At 42.3% G+C, this 22,295-nt stretch overlaps 2 protein-coding genes and 1 pseudogene across 3 annotated transcripts in view; 2 read left to right on the forward strand and 1 right to left on the reverse strand.

The window, feature by feature from the left end:
* The first annotated feature begins 1,405 nt into the window (after positions 1-1,405).
* Positions 1,406-1,971, forward strand: LOC108526562 (HIG1 domain family member 1A, mitochondrial pseudogene; annotated as a pseudogene).
* A 17,401-nt stretch (positions 1,972-19,372) lies between these two features.
* On the reverse strand, positions 19,373-21,511 carry MPLKIP (M-phase specific PLK1 interacting protein). Its single transcript, XM_017867386.1, has 2 exons — positions 20,836-21,511; positions 19,373-19,890 (listed from the first exon to the last, which is right to left on the reverse strand). The coding sequence occupies exons 1-2, from the start codon at positions 21,172-21,174 to the stop codon at positions 19,690-19,692; spliced, it is 540 nt and encodes a 179-aa protein (XP_017722875.1). The 5' UTR covers positions 21,175-21,511; the 3' UTR covers positions 19,373-19,689.
* Positions 21,512-21,583: 72 nt separating this feature from the next.
* The window catches only part of SUGCT (succinyl-CoA:glutarate-CoA transferase), a 732,347-nt gene continuing 731,635 nt past the window's right edge, over positions 21,584-22,295 (forward strand). For both annotated transcript variants that reach the window (XM_017867385.1, XM_017867383.1), the window contains exon 1: positions 21,584-21,730. In XM_017867385.1, the coding sequence (XP_017722874.1) occupies positions 21,610-21,730 (121 nt within the window). In that variant the 5' untranslated portion in view covers positions 21,584-21,609. The remainder of the gene's footprint in view (positions 21,731-22,295) is intronic.

A 22,295-nucleotide genomic window follows, 5' to 3' on the forward strand; every position in this document is an offset into this window, starting at 1 on the left:
CTGCAGAGAACCATAGCCGTGCTACTGCACTTCAGCCTGGGCAACAGAATGAGACTCTGCCCCCTGCCTCAAATTTTTTTTCTGATGAAATCTATTCTGATGAATAGATTTTCCATTCCATGCTTCATTTTTGTAACTTATTCATCGATCTGACCTTCTATTTAATGGTATAAGGCCTTGAAGCACTTTGAAACAACAGCCTTGTGTAGGAAGCAATGATTCATAATTCTATAGTTCTGAGAGAAGCCTCATAACATTTATCTCTTTTTCTCCATCTTATCTCCTATTATGTCTCCCATTTTATTGGGGGAATAATCCCACTTTTAAAACACTAAATCAGGCTGGCTGTGGTGGCTCTCACCTGTAATCTCAGCACTTTGGGAGGCCAAGGTGGGCAGATCACCAGAGGTCAGGAGTTTGAGACCAGCCTGGCCAACATGGTGAAACCCCATTTCTACTAAAAATATAAAAAAATAGCCAGGCCTAGCAGTGCGCGCCTGTAGTCCCAGCTACTTGGGAGGTTGAAGCAGGAGAATCACTTGAACCTAGAAGGCAGAGACTGCAGTCAGCCAAGATTGCCCCACTGCATTCCAGCCTGGGCAATAGAGTGAGACTCTATTTCAAAAAAGAGCAAATTAGCCTAAATATCAAGTTGAGAGATGCTAGGGATGATCCTCCTTAAAATTAACCACTAAAAATTTTTAAAAAGTATAAAGGCAAATTGAGAAATGAATAGATCCAGATATCCCATTATCCATCCTACAGGGGTTCCAAAAGGAGAAAACACAGATAATTTGGAGGAAGAAATACACAAAGAAATACTAAAAGAAAAATTTCCAGAGTTAAAGGAGACATGAGTCTTCTAATTTAAGAGGCCTATGGAATACCAAGCAAGATACATGACAAAGGTTTCAAACTTGGAATACATCAAAGTAAAATTTCAGAATTTTAGATTTTATTGGAACTTTAGATTTATTTATATTGAGAAAATAACAAAACAAGACTCTCTACAAAAGAAAGAATCAGACTGGCATCCAACTCCTCACCAATTAATATTACATGCAAAAAAGATTCTGCAATGTCTAAGAGAAACTAATTTTGGCTGGGCACAGTGGCTCAAACCTGTAATCCCAGCACTTTGGGAGGCTGAGGTGGGTGGATCACTTGAAGTCAGGAGTTCAAGTCCAGCCTGGCCAACATGATGAAACCCTGTCTCTACTAAAAATACAAAAATTAGCCAGGTGTGGTGTGGGCACCTGTAATCCCTGCTACTCGGGAGGCTGAGGCAGGAGAATCACTTGAACCTGAGAGATGGAGTCTGCAGTGAGCTGAAATGGCGCCACTGCACTCCAGCCTGAGTGACAGAGTGAGACTCTGTCTCTAGTAACAATAATTTTGACTTTAGATTACCATACTAAGTGTGTTAAGGTACGGTTTCATTTGGAGAAATTATATAGATAGCTTTTCTCTAAGTGTTCCCTTGGCCTTCTTGCTTTGACTGAAACCTGGCTCTTCCCTGAGGACACTGATTGCCCTGTAGCTTTCTCCAGTGATGACTGTTTTCTCTCCCATGTACCACTGGGTTTGGAGTCTAGCTGGAGGTTCTTATTTCACAAATAGATAAATAAATAGAAGAGAGAAGTCAGTTGGCATGTGAGAGGTTTTCTCGCTCTAGGTAGATTCTTCGAGCGATCACTATGTCGACAGACACAGATGTTTCCTTTTCTTCGTACGATGAAGATCAGGGATCCAAACTTACTCAAAAGCTACAGAGGCACCATTCACCCCCATTGGAATGGCAGGTTTTATAGCAATTGTTGCATACGGATTACACAAATTGAAGAGGAAGGGAAATACTAAAATGTTCCATCATCTGATCCACATGTGTGTGGGAGCCCAAGGCTTTGTTGTAGGAGCAATGGCTGGGTTGGTATGGGCTATCGGGAATTCTAGGCAAAAACTAAGCCATAGAAGAAGAGATGCTGTCTTGATCTTGTTGGAGGAGCTTGCTTTAGTTAGACATCTCATTATTGAAGTTACATATTAATGTTGAAAATAAACTAAGTGGGTTAAGATGGTAACAGCATTTTGAATATTGGCTTCCTTTCTTGCAGGCTTGATTTGCCTGGTGATTGAATTACTAGTGACTAAATTTACTAGTAGGTCATTAAAGGAAGTAGAGTTAACATAAAAGATACATGTCACCTAAATACACTTCAGAGTGTTGAAATGTCCACCTTGTTAAACTGTTAAGATGAAATCAGTTCTAAAGAAGATAGTAAGCCAACCCTGAAGTACTCCCAGTTTGCTGCAGAATCTCACGTTTTGAATGTTATAGAAGAGTCTTATTTGCCCAGTTAATTTAACTTTTTCCTGCCTGTCTTGTGGACTCGCTGGCTCTTTTAGAACTCTGTCCACAAAGTGCATGGAATATAACTTGTAAAGCCCCCCACAACTGACAGTATCTATGTGTGTGTGTTTAAACCCAACCTCAAAAGCTTACAATAGAGCTGTATAGTAGTAGTATTAAAGAATCACAATTGTAAACATGAGAATAACTGATGGATTCTAGTTTAGTTCTTTTGTAATTGCAGAATTATATTTTTGCTGCTGTTACATTAGAATAATTTTTAAATGTTATCTTGAAATAGAAATATGTATTTTGGTTGGGCACTGTGGCTCATACCTGAAATCCTAGCACTTTGGGAGGCCAAGGCGGGCGGATTACCTGAGCTCAGGAGTTTGAGACTGCCCTGGGCAACATGGTGAAACCCTGTCTCTACCAAAAATACAAAAAATTAGTCCCAGCTACTCAGGAGGCTGAGGCATGAGAATCGCTTGAACCAGAAAAGTGGAGGTTGCAGTGAGCCTACACCATGCCACTGCATTCCAGCCTGGGTGACAGAATGAGACTCTGTCTCCAAAAAAAAAAAAAAAAAGGAAAGGAAGAGATGTGTATTTTAAGAGCTCACACAAAAATAAATGAACACTATTAAAATGTGTATGTTGCTTATTTTCTCCATAAAAACTGTAACCACTAAACAAATTACCTATAATGGAATTAATGACTTATAAGCAAACTCATTTGGCCAGAAAGTATACAGAATTTTTTTTGTTTTTTTTTTTAGTTTCACTCTGTCTCCCAGGTTGGAGTGCAGTGGCACAATCTCGGCTCAATGCAACCTCCACTTCCCAGGTTCAAGTGATTATCCTACCTCAGCCTCCACAGTAGCTGGGATCAGAGGTGCCCAGCACCATGCCCGGCTAATTTTTGTTATTTTTTAGTAGAGATGGGGTTTCAACACTTTGGCCAGGTTGGTCTCAAATTCCTGACCTCAGGTGATCTGCCTGCCTTGGCCTCCCAAAGTGCTGGGATTATAGGCGTGAGTCACCGTGCCCTGCACACAAACTTTTATATACTATGGAATGCTATTATACTTGTGAAATTCTCTTGTGTAACCTGAATTTACATTCCATGGTGATAACATGGTACATGTACTGTTATGAAAGTGACCATGTCCATAAATAGAAAGAAATCCCATAACTCCTACTACATCACTTCTACCTTTTGCAACCATTTCCATTTCACTAACTTCTGCCCCGCTGCTATGGAAAAACTATCTGGACTCCTAGAAAATCCCTGCTTGCCAAACAAAGAACACACCAGCTCACCGCTCTCTCCTGCCTCATTTTTTCCCTCATATAAGGTTCATGAGGGCCATAGCTTTGTTTGTTTTGATTTTCTCTGCTTCTAGCATCAAGTACTGTGCCTGGCACAGTATACAAGCTTAGTCTTTAATGAAAAAATACAAATTAAATCTGTATATGGGCTGAGTGTGGTGGTTCATGCCTGTAATTCCAGCACTTTGGGAGGCCAAGGCGGGCCTATCACTTGAGGCCTGGAGTTTGAGACCAGCCTGGCCAACGTGGTGAAATCCCATCTCAAAAAAAGAAAAAAAACAGTCCGGGCACGGTGGCTCATGTTTGTAATCCCAGCACTTTGGGAGGCCAAGGTGAGAGGATCACCTGAGGTCAGGAGTTCAAGACCAGCCTGGCCAACATGGCGAAACACTGTCTCTACTAAAAATACAAAAACAAACAAACAAACAAACAAAAAATAGCCGGCACGGCGGTGGGTGCCTGTAATCCCAGCTACTCGGGAGGCTGAGGCATGAAAATCACTTGAACCTGGGAGGTGGAGGTTGCAATGAGCTGAGTTCATACCACTGCATTCCAGTCTGGGTGATACAGCAAGGCTCCGTGCCCTCCCCAAAAAAGAAAAAAAGTTCACTTTGCTGCCAAGATCGTGAGTTTTTGCTATTTCTTTCAATTAGGGGATGTTATACGTGTATGATGGCAACCAGTGACCACTGTATGTTTTCATTTCTCTCCTTTCCTAAGGGAAGTTTGTCTTTTCTTTTTTTCCAATTGTGGTTACCATGGTTTTGTTTTTTGTTTTTTCAGTTTGAGATGGAGTCCTGTTCTGTCGCCCAGGCTGGAGTGCAGTGGCGCAATCTCAGCTCACTGAAACCTCTGGGTCCTGAGTTCAAGCAATTCTCCTGCCTTGGTCTCCCGAGTAGCTGGAACTACAGGAGCACACCACCACACCCGGCTAATTTTTGTATCTTTAGTAAAGACGGGGTTTCACCATGTTGGCCAAGCTGGTCTTGAACTCCTGACCTCATGATCCTCCCGCCTCAGCCTCCCAAAGTTCTGGGATTACAGGCGTGAGCCACTGTGCCCGGCCACTATGTTTTATTTTTACCATTGCATGTTGACAGAGCTGGAGTCAGTTAAGTGTAATTTGGCAATCATTTGCCATGAGAAGCTGTATTGTATCTAGACCTGAAAAGAAATACAAATCATCCATGGGTTTTTGACCCTCAGTGGGAATAATAATGAGACTTTCAGCTATCTCCCTGAGGAGGTGTGTTTTATCACGTAGGTTAGACAGTTACATTAGCTCGGGTGTGACTATTTTTAAGAAAGTAGGCCGGGCGCGATGGCTCAAGCCTGTAATCCCAGCACTTTGGGAGGCCGAGACGGGCGGATCACGAGGTCAGGAGATCGAGACCATCCTGGCTAACACGGTGAAACCCCGTCTCTACTAAAAACTACAAAAAAAAAAAACTAGCAGGGCGACGTAGCGGCGCCTGTAGTCCCAGCTACCCGGGAGGCTGAGGCAGGAGAATGGCGTGAACCCGGGAGGCGGAGCTTGCAGTGAGCTGAGATCTGGCCACAGCACTCCAGCCTGGGTGACAGAGCGAGACTCCGTCTCAAAAAAAAAAAAAAAAAAAAAAAAGAAAGTAAACAGAAATGCTAAATACAGTGTGGAATCCTGGATTGGATCTTGGAACAGAAAAGGATAATTATTGGAAAAAGCAATGAAAGCCAGATGAAGTCTGTAATTTTTTTAGTATTCTTAGTTTTAACACATGTTCTATGATTATGTAAGATGTTAGCACCAGGGAAACTTGTGTGAAGGCTATATGGGAACTCTGTACTATCTTTGCAACTCTTCTATAAATTTAACAGTAAACATATAATATAAAAACAAAACAAAACTACAAGGCTGGGCCTGGTGGCTCATGTCTGTAATCCCAGCACACTGGGAGGCCAAGGCAGGAGGATGGCTTGAACCCAGGAGTTCGAGACCAGTCTGAGCAACATAGTGAGATACTGTCGCTACAAAAAATAATACAGCAAAAAAATTAGTCAGGCATGGTGGTGCACACCTATAGACCCAGCTACTCAGGACGCTGAGATGGAAGGATCACTTGAGCCCAGGAGGTCAAGGCTGCAGTGAGCCATGATGGTGCCACTGCACTCCAGGCTGAGTGAGAGCAAGACCCTGTTTTCAAAATAAGAAGAAAAAAAGAAAACCATACAAACAAAAACCAAAATAGTGTATGTATAGCAAAAGGTTTGTGTATGGAAACTGGGCTGTCAGGACACACAGAATGTCTTTTCTGGCCAGGTGTGGTGGCTCATGCCTGTAATCACAGCACTGTGGGAGGCCGAGGTGGGCGGATCATGAGGTCAAGAGATTGAGACCATCCTGGCCAACATGGTGAAACCCAATCTCTACTAAAAATGCAAAAATTAGTTGGGCAAGGTGGCGTGCGCCTGTAGTCCCAGCTACAAGGGGGGCTGAGGCAGGAGAATTGCTTTAACCTGGGAGGCAGAGGTTGCAGTGAGCCGAGATCATGCCATTGTACTCCAGCCTGGTGACAGAGAAAGCCTTCGTCTCAACAAAAAAAAAAAAAAAAAAGAAAGAATGTCTTTTCTTACTCAGTATTGACTTTTTTTTTTTCTCAACAACATTCTATTTTCTACTGGGAAACTGTGCATTCCCTTATTCTCAGTCTTTGTGATTTAGAGGGACACTAATTTCACCTCTGCTTCTATGGATAGCAACTGACCTAGACTTGACCTGCTGAGCAACATCACATCTTCTTGGTCACAGTTACAGATTCAGGGATGGACACATGATTTAATCAGAGCAAATCTTGTACAATTACAAGACTCTTGTGAAACTGTTAAGAAGCCTGCCAGGTTGAGGCTGCAGTGAGCTATGATTGCGCTACTGTACCCCAGCCTGAGCCACACAGTAAGACTCTGCTTGAAAAAAAAAAGCCAGAATCTCTCCCTTCCACTGGGGGGTTGATAAGAAGAGTTGTATTAATCTTATTGTCATCACAAGGTGAGAGGCTGCCGCAAAACAGGACCAAGACAGGAAAGAGTAGAACAAAAGAGCACAGCCAAGGACTGACATTACTTACACTGAGCATTAATTACACTCCTTTACCCAGCCAGGCCCTGGACTTTTAAAATAAAGTATGTTTGTTCTATGAGGCCATTTAAGTCTGAATCTTACAACTTGACGGAATCTAGACTAAGACATAAATCGCTAACTATAGTGAGGTAATGCAAAACCGTGAATTAGTATGAAACCATCAAAAACATGTATTTGTTGGTGCATATAAAAATCTTTGGAGGCAGGGTGCAGTGGCTCACACCTGTAATCCTAGTACTTCGGGAGGCTGAGGCAGGCGAATTACTTTATGTCGGGAGTTTGAGACCAGCCTGGGCAACATGGGGAACCGCCCGTCTCTACTAAAAATACAAAAATTAGCTGGGTATGGTTGCGCACACTTGTAATCCCAACTACAAGGCGGGAGGATCGTTTGATCTGAGAGGCAGAGATTGCAGTGAGCCAAGATCCCACCACTGCACTCCAGCCTGGGTGACAGAGCAAGACTCCATCTCAAAAAAAACAAACAAAAACAACAACAACAAAAAACTTTGGAAAGATTAATCAGTTAACTGGATTGGGATTACAAGAGATTTTCACATTCTGCTCTACACATTTCTGAATTATTTGAAATTTTTAATAGGAGCATATATTACTCTTGTTACCAGAAATAGCAAACATCAAGCTGAACTGCAGTTAAGGAAGTGTCTGTGATAAAGAGAAAACTGTTTGATTCTTAAACAAAAAAAATTGAAGCCCAAGTTCTTTTAATTTGCCTTGTTCAATTAGTTACTTAACTTTATGAACTCGTCATACACTGAGACCCTAAAGTTGTTTTTGTTTTGAATAAATGCCATATAGCTGAAAGTGACAAACACTTTGCTCATGGCAGTATACAGAAATTTTCAGGGAAGATTAAAAGGCATGAAAACAGCCGGGTGCGGTGGCTCACGCCTGTAATCCCAGCACTTTGGGAGACCAATGCGGGCGGATCACTTGAGGTCAGGAGTTCGAGACCAGAAGGCCAACATAGTGAAACCCCATCTCTACTAAAACTACAAAAATAAGGCAGGTGTAGTGGCGGGTGCCTGTAATCCCAGCTACTTGGGAGGCTAAGACAATCGCTTGAACCTTGGAGGCGGAGGCTGCAGTGAGCCTAGATCGTGCCACTGCACTCCAGCCTGGGTGACAAGAATGAGACTCTTTCTCAAAAAAAAAAAATAAAAAAATAAAATAAGACACGAAAACATGACTCTTGATAGACAATTCTAGCAATACACAAACTGTTTTTACTTTGTTTCCCGAGAGTCTTGAATTTGTTGTCCACCTCATTTTCTGGTTATGAATTTTAAATTACAGCATAGAACCAATGTCTGAGATGTAATCTGTTATTGGTTTAAATTCAGGATTCATAATATAATATTATGACTCCACAGGAGTCTGCTCATATATTCCATGGGGTCATGTAGTGATCTTAATTATGTTTCAGAAAAAAGCATCATGGTCACCCATTCCCAATAAACACAGTTGAATTACAAAACTAGTCCTAATATGTAGTATGTCAGTCAACAATGAGAATTCCTTTATATCTATATATCATGAGAATATTTAGGTAAGTTACTTAATAAATCCTGATCCCAACTTAAAAAGCAACTTTTGCTGAGGTAGATGGATCAACTGAGCTCAGGAGTTTGATACCAGCCTGGACAACATAAGGAAACCCTGTCTCTATGAAAAAATAAAATAAAAAAAAGAAAGCAAAAACCTAAAAACCACCACCAACTAAAACCTAGTCAGGCATGATGGTGTACCACTGTGGTCCCAGCTGAGTGAGGTACGAGGATTTCTTGGACTGGGGAGGTCAAGGCTATAGTGAACTATGTGATTGTGCCACTCCAGCCTGGGTGACAGAGCAAGACCATCTCAAAAAATACATAGAATAACACCTTTGCCACTCTAGAAAGATGCCGGTTCAACAAGTTTATTAAAGAATAAAATGGCTGGGCACGGTGGCTCACGCCTATAATCTCAGCACTTTGGGAGGCCAAGGCGGGTGGATCAGGAGATTGAGACCACCCTGGCCAACATGGTGAAACCTTGTCTCTACTAAAAATGCAAAAAAAAAAAAAAAAAAAAAAAATTAGCTGACCATGGTGGCCCGTGCCGGTAATCCCAGCTACTCGGGAGGCTGAGGCAGGAGAGTCGCTTGAACCAGGGAGTCGGAGGTTGCAGTGAGCCGAGATCGTGTCACTGCACTCCAGCCTGGTGACACAGTGAGACTCCATCTCAAAAAAGAAAAAAAACCAAACAAAAAGCATTGGGCTGAGCGCAGTGGCTTATGCCTGTAATCCCAGCACTCTGGGGGCTGAGATGGGAGACTTGCTTGAGGCCAGGAGTTTGAGACCAACCTGGGTAACATAACAAGATCCTGTCTCTATAAACACAATTTTTAAAAACTCAGCCAGGTGTGGTGACATGCACCTGTAGTTCCAGCTACTGTGGAGTCTCAGGAGGGGACTACTTGAGCCCAGGAGTTTGAGGCTGCAGTGAGCTATGATGACACACACCACTCAACCGCTGTCTGGGTGACAGAATGAGATTGTCTCTCAAAAAAATAAAATAGGCTGGGTGCCATGGCTCATGCCTGTAATCCCAGCACTTTGGGAGGTCGAGGCTGGTCGGCCGGAACACCTGAGGTTGGGAGTTTGAGACCAGCCTGACCAACATGGAGAAACCCCATCTCTACTAAAAATACAAAAAAATTAGCCATGCGTGGTGGCGCATGCCTGTAATCCCAGCTACTCGAGAGGCTGAGGCAGGAGAACCACTTGAACCCGAGAGAGAAGAGTTGCAGTAAGCCGATATCATGCCATTGCACTCCAGACTGCACAATAAGAGTGAAACTCCGTCTCAAGAAAAAAAAAGAAAAATTAAAAAAAAAAAAAGAAAAAAACCAATGTGTGCACAATTCTGTTAATCATTTACAACAAAGGTCATAAACTGGTTATCTGGGGTTGGGATTCAGCTGATATGTGCTTTTGACGTACATTGTTTAAACAGTAACAAAAAATTAGTTTAAAATTGGGAGATTTTGAGTAAAAAAGCCCAAATTTTGGGGAGTCTTTTGAAAACCTGAAAAATCTGGTGACACTACACTTCTACATTGGGTTTTAATTTTATTTTTGTGAGACAGAGTCTCACTCTGTCACCCAGGCAAGAGTACAGGGGCTTGATCATGGCTTACTGCAGCTTCGACCTCCCAGGCTCAAACAATCTTCCTGCCTCAGCCTCCCAAGTAGCTGGGACCAACGCGTGCACCACTACACCTGGCTAATTTTTGTATTTTTTGTAGAATGAGGTCTCACTTTGTTACCCAGGTTGGTCTTGAGCTCCTGGGCTCAAGCGATCTGCCTGCCTCGACCTCCTAAAGTGCTGGAATTAACAGGTGTGAGCCACCATGCTTGGTCTACAAGCTCTGACTTGTAAATGGAAACTAAACAATGGGTGCATGTGGACATAGAGTGTGGAATAATAGACACTGGAGAGTAGGAAGGGTGGGAGGGTGCTGAGGAATAAGAAATTACTTAGTGGATATGATGTACGTTACTCGGGTGCTAAAAGCCTAGACTTCACCACTATGTAATATATCCATGTAATAAAATTGCTCTTGTGGCCCTTAAATTTATACAAAAAACAGAATTAAAAAAGGCATAGCCAAACCCGAGTTCACACAGGTTTTTTCTGCTGTCTTCTTTTATAGCTCTGTGTTTTACATTTAGGTGTATGATCCATTTGATGGTTTCTGTGAAAGGTGTACGATCTGTGTCTTGATTCACTTTTTGCATATGGATGTCCAGTAGTTCCAGCACTATTTGTTGAAAAGACAATCCTTTCTCCGTTGAACTGACTTTGCTCCTTGATCAAAAATCAATTGATCTTTGACTAAGATCAATCTGTAATTGTGGGAGTCACACAATTGTATTTGTGTGGGTCTGTTTCTGGTCTCTTTATTCTGTTCCATTGATCTAGTTGTCTTTTCTTTTGCCAATACCACATTGTCTTGGTTACTGTAGCTTTATAATAAATATTGAAGTCTGATAGTGTCGGTCCCTCAGCTCTGTACTCAATCAATACTGTGTTGCCTATTCTAAGTCCTTTACCTTTACAATTAAACTTTAGATCAATTTGTCTATACCCACAAAATAACTTGCTGGGATTTTGACTGGCACTGAGCTGAGTCTACAAACCCAGTTGAGAAGAACTGACATCTTGACAATATTGAATCTTCCTACTCATGTGCATGGAATACATTAAATTTCTTAGATTTTCTTTCTTTCACCAGTTCTGTAGTTTTCCCTATATAAGTTGTACACATATTTTCTTAGACTTATACTTAAGCATTTCTTATTTTTTGGTGCTAAGGTAAATGGTATTAGGTTAATTTCAAATTCCAATTGTTTTTTACTGGTATGTAAGAAAGCAATTTACTTTTGTGTATTAGTCTTGTATCCTGCAACCTTGCTGTGATCACTAATTAGTTCCAGAAGATTTTTCCGTTTCCAATTATCTGTGATTTTCTGCATAGACAATCATGTTATTATTGGGGAATAGTTTTATTTCTTCCTTCCCAATTTCTATACTCTTTATTTCCTTGTCTTATTGCATTAGCCAGCATCTCAGTACAATATTGATAGGAGTGGTGAGAGGACATTCTGACCTTTTTCCTGATCTTAGTGGGAAGAATCTAATTTCTTAACAGTAAGAATGATGTTAGTTGTAGAATTTTGTAAATTAAAAAAAATCAAGTTGAAAAAGTTCCCTCCTGTTCCTAGCTTGCTGAGAGTTTTTGTCGTGAATGGGTACTGAATTTTGTCAAGTGCTTTTTTGTGGCTGGGCACCGTGGCTCACACCTGTAACATCATCGCTTTGGGAAGTTGAGGTGGGCAGATAACTTGAGTCCAGGAGTTTGAGACAAGCCTGGGTGACATGGCCAAGTCCCACCTCTATAAAAAATACTAAAATTACTCAGGTGTGGTGATGTGCAACTATAGTCTCAGTTATCTGGAGGCTGAGGTGGGAGGATTGCCATGAGCCAAAACCATGTCACTGCACTCCAGCCTGGGCAACAGAGTGAGACTCTGTCTCAAATTTTCTTAAAAAAAGCTTTTCGTCATCTATTCATACGATAATGAGATTTTTCTTTTTTAGTCTATTGATGTGATGGATTACTTTGATTTCTGGATGTTGACTAAGCCTTAAATATCTACAGTAAATACCACTTGGTCATGGTATATAATTATTTTTATCTGATTTTAGAGACAGGGCCTTGCTCTGTCCCCAGGGTGGAGTGCAGTTGCGTGAACACTGCTCACTGCAGCCTTGACCTCCTGGGCTCAAGCTATCCTTCTGCCTCAGCCTCTCATGTGGTCCTATCCAGCTGGGACCACAGGCGTGGACCACCATGCCTAGTTAATTTTTTGATTTTTTTTGGTAGAGACAAGGTCTCACTTTGTTGTCCAGGCTGGTCTCCATCTCCTGGGCTCAAGTGATTCTCCTACCTTTGCTTCCGAAATTGCTGGGATTATAGCTGTGAGCCACCGTACCTGGCCAATACAATTCTTTCTATTTATTATTGGATTCTATTTGGTAACACTTTATTGAGAACTTTTGCATCTATGGTCATGAGATATTGGTACGTATTTTTCCTTTCTTGTAATGTTTTTTGTCTGACTTTGGTATTAGGGTGATGCTGGCATCACAGTATGAATTAGGAGGTCAGAATAAATTTTTTATTACAAAATATTTCAAAGAAGAGAAAATAAATATATGTGTATTCTATGGCGAGGTTTAATACATTTTAACATTTTCCCAATTTGGTTGACTTGAAATACATACCCACTCACACATCCAAGTCCATCTGAAGCTTGTATCTCCCCAAACCCACCCCAAAATAATTACTACCCCAAAATAATTACTACCCCAAAATAATTACTGTATGAAAAGTATTTGTTACCTTCATTTGTATTTATACTATGACCTTATATTTACCATCTACAGAATACAGCATATTGTTTTGCAGACTTTTAAATTTTATGTAAAGAATGTAAGTTTTACTTTGGCTTTTGTTTGTACACAATTTTAGATTTATTCATGTTGTATCAAATGGCTCTAATTTAATCAACTATCTTGTTATACTGTGCAAATATGCAACTTATTTATTCTTTCTCCTATTGATGGTCATTTAGATTGTTGCCAATCTTTTAATCGTAAAACTTTCTTTTTTGAGACAGGATCTCCCTGTATTGCCCAGGTTGGAGTGCAGTGGTGAGATCCTGGCTCACTGCAACCTTCACTTCCTGGGCTCAAGCAGCTCTCCTGCCTCAGCCTCCCAAGTAGCTGGGATACAGGCATGTGCCACCATGCCTGTCTAATTTTTGTATTTTTAGCAGAGACGGGGGTTTCACCACGTTGGGCAGGCTGGTCTCGAACTCCTGACCTCATGATCTGCCCGCCTCGGCCTCCCAAAATGCTGGGATTACAGGCGTGAGCCACCGCGCCTGGCCTCAATTATCGTTTTTAATGAATTTGAACAAATATAAATATCTCAGAAGAGTTAACCCTAATTAAATAAAGCTGATTTTCAAATGTATTGTCCTACACTACTTTTTGGAGACATTTACTTCTATACACCTATCTATATCTAAGTATATATTCTGCTTTTAAGAGTACTGAAGGCCAGGAACGGTGGCTCATGCCTGTAATCTCAGCACTTTGGGAGGTCAAGGTGGGCAGATCACAAGGTCAGGAGTTCGAGACCAGCCTTGCCAATATGGTGAAACCCTGTCTCTACCAAATATAAAAAATTAGGCAGGCGCAGTGGTGCGCGCCTGTTGTCCCAGTTACCTAGGAGGCTTAGGCAGGAGAATCATTTGAACCCGGGAAGTGGAGGTTGCAGTGAGGTGAGATCGTACCACTGCACTGCAGCCTGGGTGACAGGGCAAGACTCTGTCTCAAAAAACAAACAAACAAATAAAAAACAGTATTGTATATGAGCTGGGTGTAGTGTCACACACATGTAATCCCAGCTACTTGGGAGGCTGAGGCAGGAGCTGGAGACCAGCCTGGGCAACATAGCAGGACCGGTCTCAAAAAAAAAAGTATTGTACGGTATTTTATGAAACTAAGACATATATTTAACATCTCTGAAATTAAGATGTATCTTATAATCAATGACATGTCACTGCTTAACCGTCAGTATTTTTACTAAGTGGCATACAAAATAATAGTGAATTTTAAGGCATCTTAAATTAGATGATAAATTATGGAAATTATGAGCAAAATAAAAGAGATAATTCAGGCTGGGTACACTGGCTAACCCGTGTAAGCCCAGGACTTTGGGAGGCTGAGGCGGGCGGATCACCTGAGGTCAGGCGTTCAAAACCAGCCTGGCCAACATGGTGGAACTCCATCTCTACTAAAAATACAAAAATTAGCCAGGCGTGGTGGCTTGCACCTGTAATCCCATCTACTCGGGAGGCTAAGGCAGGAGAACTGCTTGAACCCAGGAGGCGGAGGTTGCAGTGAGCTGAGATCATACCCTGGCCTCCAGCCTGGCAACACAAGCAAGACTCCTGTCTCAAACAAAAAAGAAAATAAAAAAAAAAAAAAAAGAGGTCATTATGAAGTTCAGGGTTTATATCAGGTGTGCTGATGACTACTATGTATTTTTTTTTTCAGACTAGTCAAGCGCAGCAGTGAGAAGTGGGGGGAATAGAATAAGGAGTTTGATCTGTGACTGTGAACAATCAATTGAGATAACTCACTACCTTCCGACCAGCCTATTATGTGTTTTATTTATAGTAAAAACTACAACATATTTCTGTTAACTTAAACCTAAGTATATGGTAGGAATGAACGAAACAGAGAAATAGTTGAGTGACACTAGCAGGAGACTTTGGCCTACGTGAAACAACTAATAAGGATTTATAGAACCTAAGAATAAATGTACTGGCAAGGGTTAATGAAAATGTTTCTCTTAAGAATCTGAAAATGTTTCAGAAAATATACATTCATGAACTTACTTCTAAAATATGTTTTTAACTTGAAGATGTAATGCTAGTATGTCAGGAGTAAACATGAAACTTTTAACTTCCTCCTCCTTGAAATCATGCAAACTATGCTACTGAGACAGGAATTGAGATATCTTCATCAGGCTCTTTATCATTATCAAGAATGGTGGAGGGCCGGGTGCAGTGGCTCACGCCTGTAATCCCAGCACTTTGGGAGGCCGAGGCTGGGCAGATCATGAGGTCAGGAGATTGAGACCATCCTGGCAACACGGTGAAACCCTGTCTCTACTAAAAATACAAAAAATTAGCCGGGTGTGGTGGCACGCACCTGTAGTCCCAGCTACTCGGGAGGCTGAGGCAGGAGAATCGCTTGAATTTGGGAGTCAGAGGTTGCAGTGAACTGAGATCGTGCCACTGTACTCCAGCCTGGGCGGCAGAACAAGACTCCATCTCAAAAAAAGAATGGTGGAAATACAGAGCTTGCTTCACAGGTGATTCACCAAAACTAACCATGCTTTTATACTAATCTTGAATATTTTAATTCTTAGATAGATGAGGCAAAGCGCCTTACCATTTGCCTTTTGTCTAAAAATAAGGTATCTTTTCTTTCACGTTAAACTCATGTTCTTTGCTTTCCTTTCACACAATGCACCCACAGAAGAAATGATTTTTTGAATAGTCCAGAAACAAAAAGGCAAGGTAACTGAACACTTTCATCACTATTTCCCAACCTGATAATACATCTGAATTCTGAACATCTCCACATAGGCCAATCTGACTTATTTATTTATTTATTTTTGAGATGGAGTCTCACTCTGTCACCCAGGCTGGAGTGCAGTGGCACTATCTCGGCTCACTGCAACTTCCGCCTCATGAGTTCAAGTGATTTTCCTGCCTCAGCCTCCCTAGTAGCTGGGATTACAGGTGCGTGCCACCATGCCCAGCTTTTGTATTTTTAGTACAGACGAGGCTTTAACCATACTGGCCAGGCTGGTCTCGAACTCCTAACCTCAAGTGATCTGCCCACCTGGGCTCCCAAAGTGCTGGGATTGCAGGTGTGAGCCATGGTGCCTGGCCTATAACTCATTTTTAACACCACACTTCACCCACAATGAAAATACATTAACTTCCATCATATTCTCTTAATTATGGCAGTCAGAAATTGGCTAAGGGGCTGGGCGTGGTGGCTCACACCTATAATTCCAACACTTTGGGAGGCCGAGGCTGGAGGACCCCTTAAGCCTAAGAGTTAAGAGACCTGCCTGGGTAATACAGGGAGGCCCCTATAGGGAGACCCCCTAACTCTTTGAAAAAAAAAAAAAAGTCTGTTAACGTTCAAAGGGAAGGGACATAACTCCACATCTTGATAAGGGTAGTGCCAAGGTTCTAGAAGGGTATGAGACTTTAAATATTGTTGGGGTCGTTTTTGGAAAACACAACTTGCCACAGGCTTCTTTTGTAAAATGGGAGAACAGTGATTACCAAAAGGCAGAAGGGAAAAAGAATGGGCATGATCCCTTGATCATGGATATGTTTTCATGTAGGTCAATTTTAATAAAGAATTTACATGGGCACTGGGATCTGAACTTACATTCCTTTACAGCTATTTATGCCTGCATATTCCTTAGAAGGTTTAATATTCCCGGCCGGGCGCGGTGGCTCAAGCCTGTAATCCCAGCACTTTGGGAGGCCAAGACGGGCGGATCACGAGGTCAGGAGATCGAGACCATCCTGGCTAACATGGTGAAACCCCGTCTCTACTAAAAAAATACAAAAAAAACTAGCCGGGCGAGGTGGTGGGCGCCTGTAGTCCCAGCTACTCAGGAGGCCGAGGCAGGAGAATGGCGTAAAAAAACCCGGGAGGCGGAGCTTGCAGTGAGCTGAGATCCGGCCACTGCACTCCAGCCCGGGCGACAGAGTGAGACTCCGTCTCAAAAAAAAAAAAAAGAAAAAAGAAAGTTTAATATTCCCAAGAGTATGTGGACCATTGTTTGAAGACTCTACTATAGACTACACTCCCATCCTTTAAGCATCTGAATTTTTAAAGATGTATACTTACTTGTAAGTTTTCTAAAAGTTATTCAGCATTTTATGGAGGTAAAATGTGTATCCTAGAACATTAAAAAACAATCCCTTTCCTTTTAAAGAATGATCAATTCGTTTTACTCAGCTAAATAAAAATAGCGTAACGGTAACAAACCAAATGACCAATGCAACAAGAATTTTGATAACTGAATACACTACTTACAGTGTATGCACCTTTCGTGAGGACAAAATTTTTTCTCTTAGAAAACTCAGGCCAGGTCTCTGGAAGTAGATGTTGGTAAGCTTTAGCAAGAAATTTTACCTTTGTTTTATGTTACACTTACAGTGAAATAAAATGTACCTAGACCATTAGAAGAGTTACAGTTTGAAGGTCTTCCAAATATGATATAAATACACTGGCACAAAATCCTTCCTAACTTCTGTTTTCGTCTTTACTAACAACCCAATGATCTAAGAGATGCTTCAGTACATTATTTCCAAATGTCATTTCCTAAAGACAACATTTCTTACTTATAAAGTTCAATAAAGTATTTTAATTTCCATTATACATCATGACCTCGACATATCTGGAAAGACATAATATTGGGAAGAAGGACTTTTTCTTTAAAATACTGGGGAAAAATTACTAAGTTATCCCTTTTATATATAGGGTGTAGGTAGAACAATATAGTAGTTACAATCAGAATTTCTATATCCATTCATTACTTAAGTACCTACTATCTTGCAGACACTATTCTAAAAACTGAGGAAATGGGGGTAAATGAGAAAGAAAGTAACAGCTACCATTTATTGAGTGCTTACTATGTGCCAGGCTCTGGCTTAAGAGTTTCATACATAAATTCACTTAATCTTCCAACACAACACCTCTATGACACAGGCACTATTAATTTCCTCATCTTACATATGAGGAAAACGAGGCATAGAGAAGTGAATTCATCCAGCTAGTAACTTGTAGAAACAGAATTTCCAAAATCTTGGATTTCATGGAGCTTTTATTAATCTAAAAGCCTTCCATTCTTATTTTCTTGTCTCTGTGAAATACCTAATGAACAAACAGAAGTGGGTATGGGTCAAATAGGAGGTGTGACTATTTTGTTTTTACATGTTTCTTTCTGGAATGTTGAAACAAAAGTTTTAATAGCTCTATCTTCCTATTTTGTAACTTCAAAATGTCTAGGAGTCTGTATTACATGTTAGAACACTTGATTTTGGCCGGGCACGGTGGCTCACGCCTGTAAACCCAGCACTTTGGGAGGCTGAGATGGGTGGATCCCTTGAGGTCAGGAGCTTGAGAGCAGCCTGGTCAACATGGTGAAACTAAAAATACATGTTCTCGGCCGGGCGCGGGAGCTCATGCCTGAAATCCCAGCGCTTTGGGAAGCCAAGGTGGAGGATCACTTGAGACCAGGAGTTCAATCGAGACCAGTTTGGCCAACATGGTGAAACTCCATCTCTACTAAAAACACAAAAATTAGCTGGGCACGCGCCTGTACTCCCATCTACTCAGGAAGTTGGGGTGGGAGAATTGCTTGAACCTGGGAGGTGGAGGTTGCAGTGAGACAAGATTGTGCCACTGCACTCCGGCCTTGGCGACAGAGTGAGACCCTGTCTCAAAACAAAACAAACAAAATAAAACAAAACATGGTCTCCACTAAATATACAAAACTTAGCCAGGCATGGTGACGTGCGCCTGTAGTTCCAGCTACTCAGGAGCCAGAGGTTGCAGTAAGCCAAGATTGCATCACTGCACTCCAGCCTGGGCGACAGAGACTCTATCTCAAAAAACAAACAAAAACTACTTGATTTTTAAAAAATAGTTGGGGTAACAATTCTTCCATATTTTTCTCTCCAGAACTATAGTTATATACACATAGTATCCTTTAATTTGGAAAACCACTTCTCTACTCTAGGTAGGCCCAGTGGTGCTCAAGGTCACAGAACCCTGTCTCATTATGGTGATGTGTCCATGATTCAAGCTAACTGTGGCCTTGGCCACAGTTAATTGGTTCAATAATACAGACATATGATCTAAGTATGGCAAATTTGTCTTCTCTTGGATTGACGGAGATGAGAAATGTTCTTTTTACAATGGAAGTGAATTGAGACTGCTGGTAGCTATCTTCTTTGGCCTCAGGAGAAAATAACTCCATAATGCTAAGAGGTATAGAAAAATTCAGATAGAACACTTTGATTTAGCTATGCATGGTCTATTCTTGCCTTTTCCAGTTAAATGAGTATAAAGTTATGCTTAAGTGGGTTTCTGGGGCTTCAAGTTTTAATGCATTTTAACAGAAGCATTAGATACAATGAGTATGAACAGAACTCTGTTATTCTCATCCTTGTTATTTATGAACAAACACAGAGCTGTCTACAGCTCAAAGGATGGTTTATCTATTTCATTTTCAAAAATAATTTGCAAAACATTTACCTACGAACGCTAAGTGATTACAAAGCATTACTGTAATAAGTCTACTTCTTTATCATACCACAAAACCACAATAGCTAGAAGACAAAATGTTTTATTTTAAAACGTTGAAAAAACATTAAAAGACAAATGTCCATTATATAACCAGGAATGTTAAATATATGGAAACTGTAAATCTCTAAAATGTGGTAGGTACTTGCAGAGCTAAATGTTGCAAATTATCCTACTTTTTTTCTGTAATATCAACAATACCTGATACGATGAAAAATAACAAAAAGACCTTACTAATCATCCAATCAAAGTCATCATCTTTGGGTAAATTTATATCAACACAAGTTAAAGTTTTGTCCAAGATGTTCCTGACACATGAAGCTTCCAGTTGAATTTCAGAAATGTTAACAAAAGTATCTTCCTTTTTTGCCTGTGAATGTTTGAGTATTGCTGTATTGTTGGCTTATATCCACTACAGATACTGGTTCTAGGCCAGCCCAAGGATCTTCAAGCATTGAAGGCTTGAAATAATTTTCCAACTCATTAGACATTCTTTTTTCTCTAACACGCCCTGATCCAAATGGTGTAGATGTCCTTGGAGAACCCTTTAGAAAAAAAATCAGTTAAAAAAACACTTAGTAAAGATAATTGGTACTTCTTCCTTTAGCTAAAGGTTAGTGGGAATCACATTGCTGCTTAAAAGTTGTGACTTGAACCTAAACATGTTCGATTACAAAGTCCATGTTTCCTTTAATCAAGTGTTCCTTTTTTTTTAAAAAAAAGTACTTAAAGCAACTTGTTATTCTCACTTATTTATAATTCCATGACCACTGTCATCTCAAATACTTTTGTGTCTAATGTAGTAGCTCTGCAGTAATACAAGCAGTGATGAAATAATTATATTCAATTTTCCCTCGAAATTTTCGTTTTTTTCAGGAGAAAACAATACTATAGTTTTAAAGTTTCCAGAACCTTTCTAGCTCATGAACATTTTCTTTACTCCTTAGCTCCAGACTCAAAGGGGTGGGGGTTGGTGTAGAATACACCAAGTTGGAAAACCACGTAGTTGCAAGTTGTAAACCACAGAAATCCTAGACATGCTAGAGACACTTCTCTGTCTTTCGTATTTACTATCACTAAAGGAATGAAAAACTTCCCCTACCACCGATTTTCTCTCCAGGGAAGTTGGAGCAGAAGCCAGTGTAGCTCGAAAGAAAGATTAAAAAAAAAAGAAAAAGAACGATTTCCTGAAACAAACTGGCAAGGCCCTTGGCAAACAGGAGGAAATGAAGAATTAGGAAAATCTGTGTATGGGTGGCAGTGTACTGGTTAAAAGCACGAGGGCTCGAAAACAGAACGTAGGGCTCTGCCACTCTTTAGGGTAATCTTCCGAAAGTTACTCAACTTCTCTAAGCCTCAGTTCGCTCATATGCAAAATAGGGGTAACAATAGTACCTCAGAGAGGATTAAACAAAATAATCCACGTAAAGGGAATATTAGTACCATGCCTGCCATACAGTAAGAGCTCGGCAAACGCTGGCTATTATTACCTGGGGGTGGGTCTGCTGCTGCCCTGGGGAGTAGCCGAATTGCTGCTGGGACCCCGCGGGGGACCTGGAGTAGGAGCCAGGGTAGCCGCCAGGGGACGGAGACCCGAACCGGCCCCCCGGGAAGCTGCCGCCGTGTCGCGGAGAATGACTGCTCCCGTAAGGCCTAGACCGGGGCCCGTACGGCGGCGTGTGGTGCGGACTCCCGTAACCGTCTCGAGGGGAGGGCGGCCGTGGTCCGCCCCCGCCCGGGGTACCCCGGAAGCTGCTTCCGCTACCCCAACCTCCTCCACCCGAACCAGGGTAAGGCGGAGTCGGGGGCCGAAAATTCTGTCGCTGCATATCAGGAGCCACAGCCGAAAACCTCGCAGCGGCGTTCTCCCACCGGAACTGTATCGACCGGCCCTCCACAGAGAACTGCTAGTCCTTCACCAACAGTCCTCCGACCGCAGCCATCATACGGCACATCGGTTCCGGCGTCACAAAGGTTCCGCCAGGGGCGGCGGGATTACCTAAATTACTGACTTGGCGAGAGACTCAGTGGATTTAAGTGAAAGGAGGAAGAAAAGGAGACAGGAAAGGATGGACACCCGAACCCAGCAAGAACCTTTCCAGTCTGGGTGACCTTGGTCTGACAGACGAGAAGCTGGCCCAGCGGGCGACTGGTACTGGGAGTGCTCCACCCCGCCCGGCGGGGGCGGAGTCTGCGGCGTCCGTGGGCGCCCCCAAGTGGCGGCGGGTGGCGCCGCACGGAGTTCGCTGCTTGGACCCGGACCGATGCCACCTGAGACGCACGCGATGCTGGCGACGCTGGCGAGGGTGGCAGCTCTGCGCAGAACCTGCCTCTTCTCCGGCCGGGGCGGCGGGAGGGGGCTGTGGACTGGCCCCCCGCAGTCAGGTACCCTCCGAGATTTGGTCTGGGCGGCTAAAGGGACTCCTGCCCCAGCTTGCCCCCTGGGGCGCCCTGAGGAGAGCGATCGGGTCTGAAGTCTCTGCTGACTCCGCAGCCCATCCGGTGGCTTTGCTCTCCTCCCTGCAACCCAGCTCCGTGGGCCTGCCCCGCTCTGGCCGCCGCAGGGTCGCCTCTGCCCCACGCCTTGCTGTGACCAAGGGCTCGGTGTGCGGCGGGGTCCGGCTCCTGCGCGTCACGCGGCTCGCGTTTGAGGCCTCTTTACTCCTATCCTTTCGTCCGCCAAATTTAAGTAACTTCGAAAATGCACACGCAGCCACATTTCAGAAAAGACTTTAGCCCGCTGATTTGCATAACTTGACACTTCATGTACAATAAAAGACGCCTTTGTACAGTTACCTGTCGCAGAATTTTATTTAGAGGATGAAATTTAGCTTTACTACAGTGTTATAGAACTTTCTTTAGGCCGGGCGCGGTGGCTCAAGCCTGTAATCCCAGCACTTTGGGAGGCCGAGACGGGCGGATCACGAGGTCAGGAGATCGAGACCATCCT

Source organism: Rhinopithecus bieti, unplaced genomic scaffold (genome assembly GCF_001698545.2).
Source record: "Rhinopithecus bieti isolate Rb0 unplaced genomic scaffold, ASM169854v2 scaffold_2439, whole genome shotgun sequence".
In the NCBI taxonomy this organism is placed as follows: Eukaryota; Metazoa; Chordata; class Mammalia; order Primates; family Cercopithecidae; genus Rhinopithecus; species Rhinopithecus bieti.

Bases quoted from the DNA above. Each gene is read 5' to 3' on its own strand.
- MPLKIP (XM_017867386.1), bottom strand. From the start codon at position 21,174: ATGCAGCGACAGAATTTTCGGCCCCCGACTCCGCCTTACCCTGGTTCG. The intron at 19,891-20,835 runs GTAATAATAGCC...TTTTTTCTAAAG, and splicing joins AGCAGCAGACCCACCCCCAG to GGTTCTCCAAGGACATCTAC.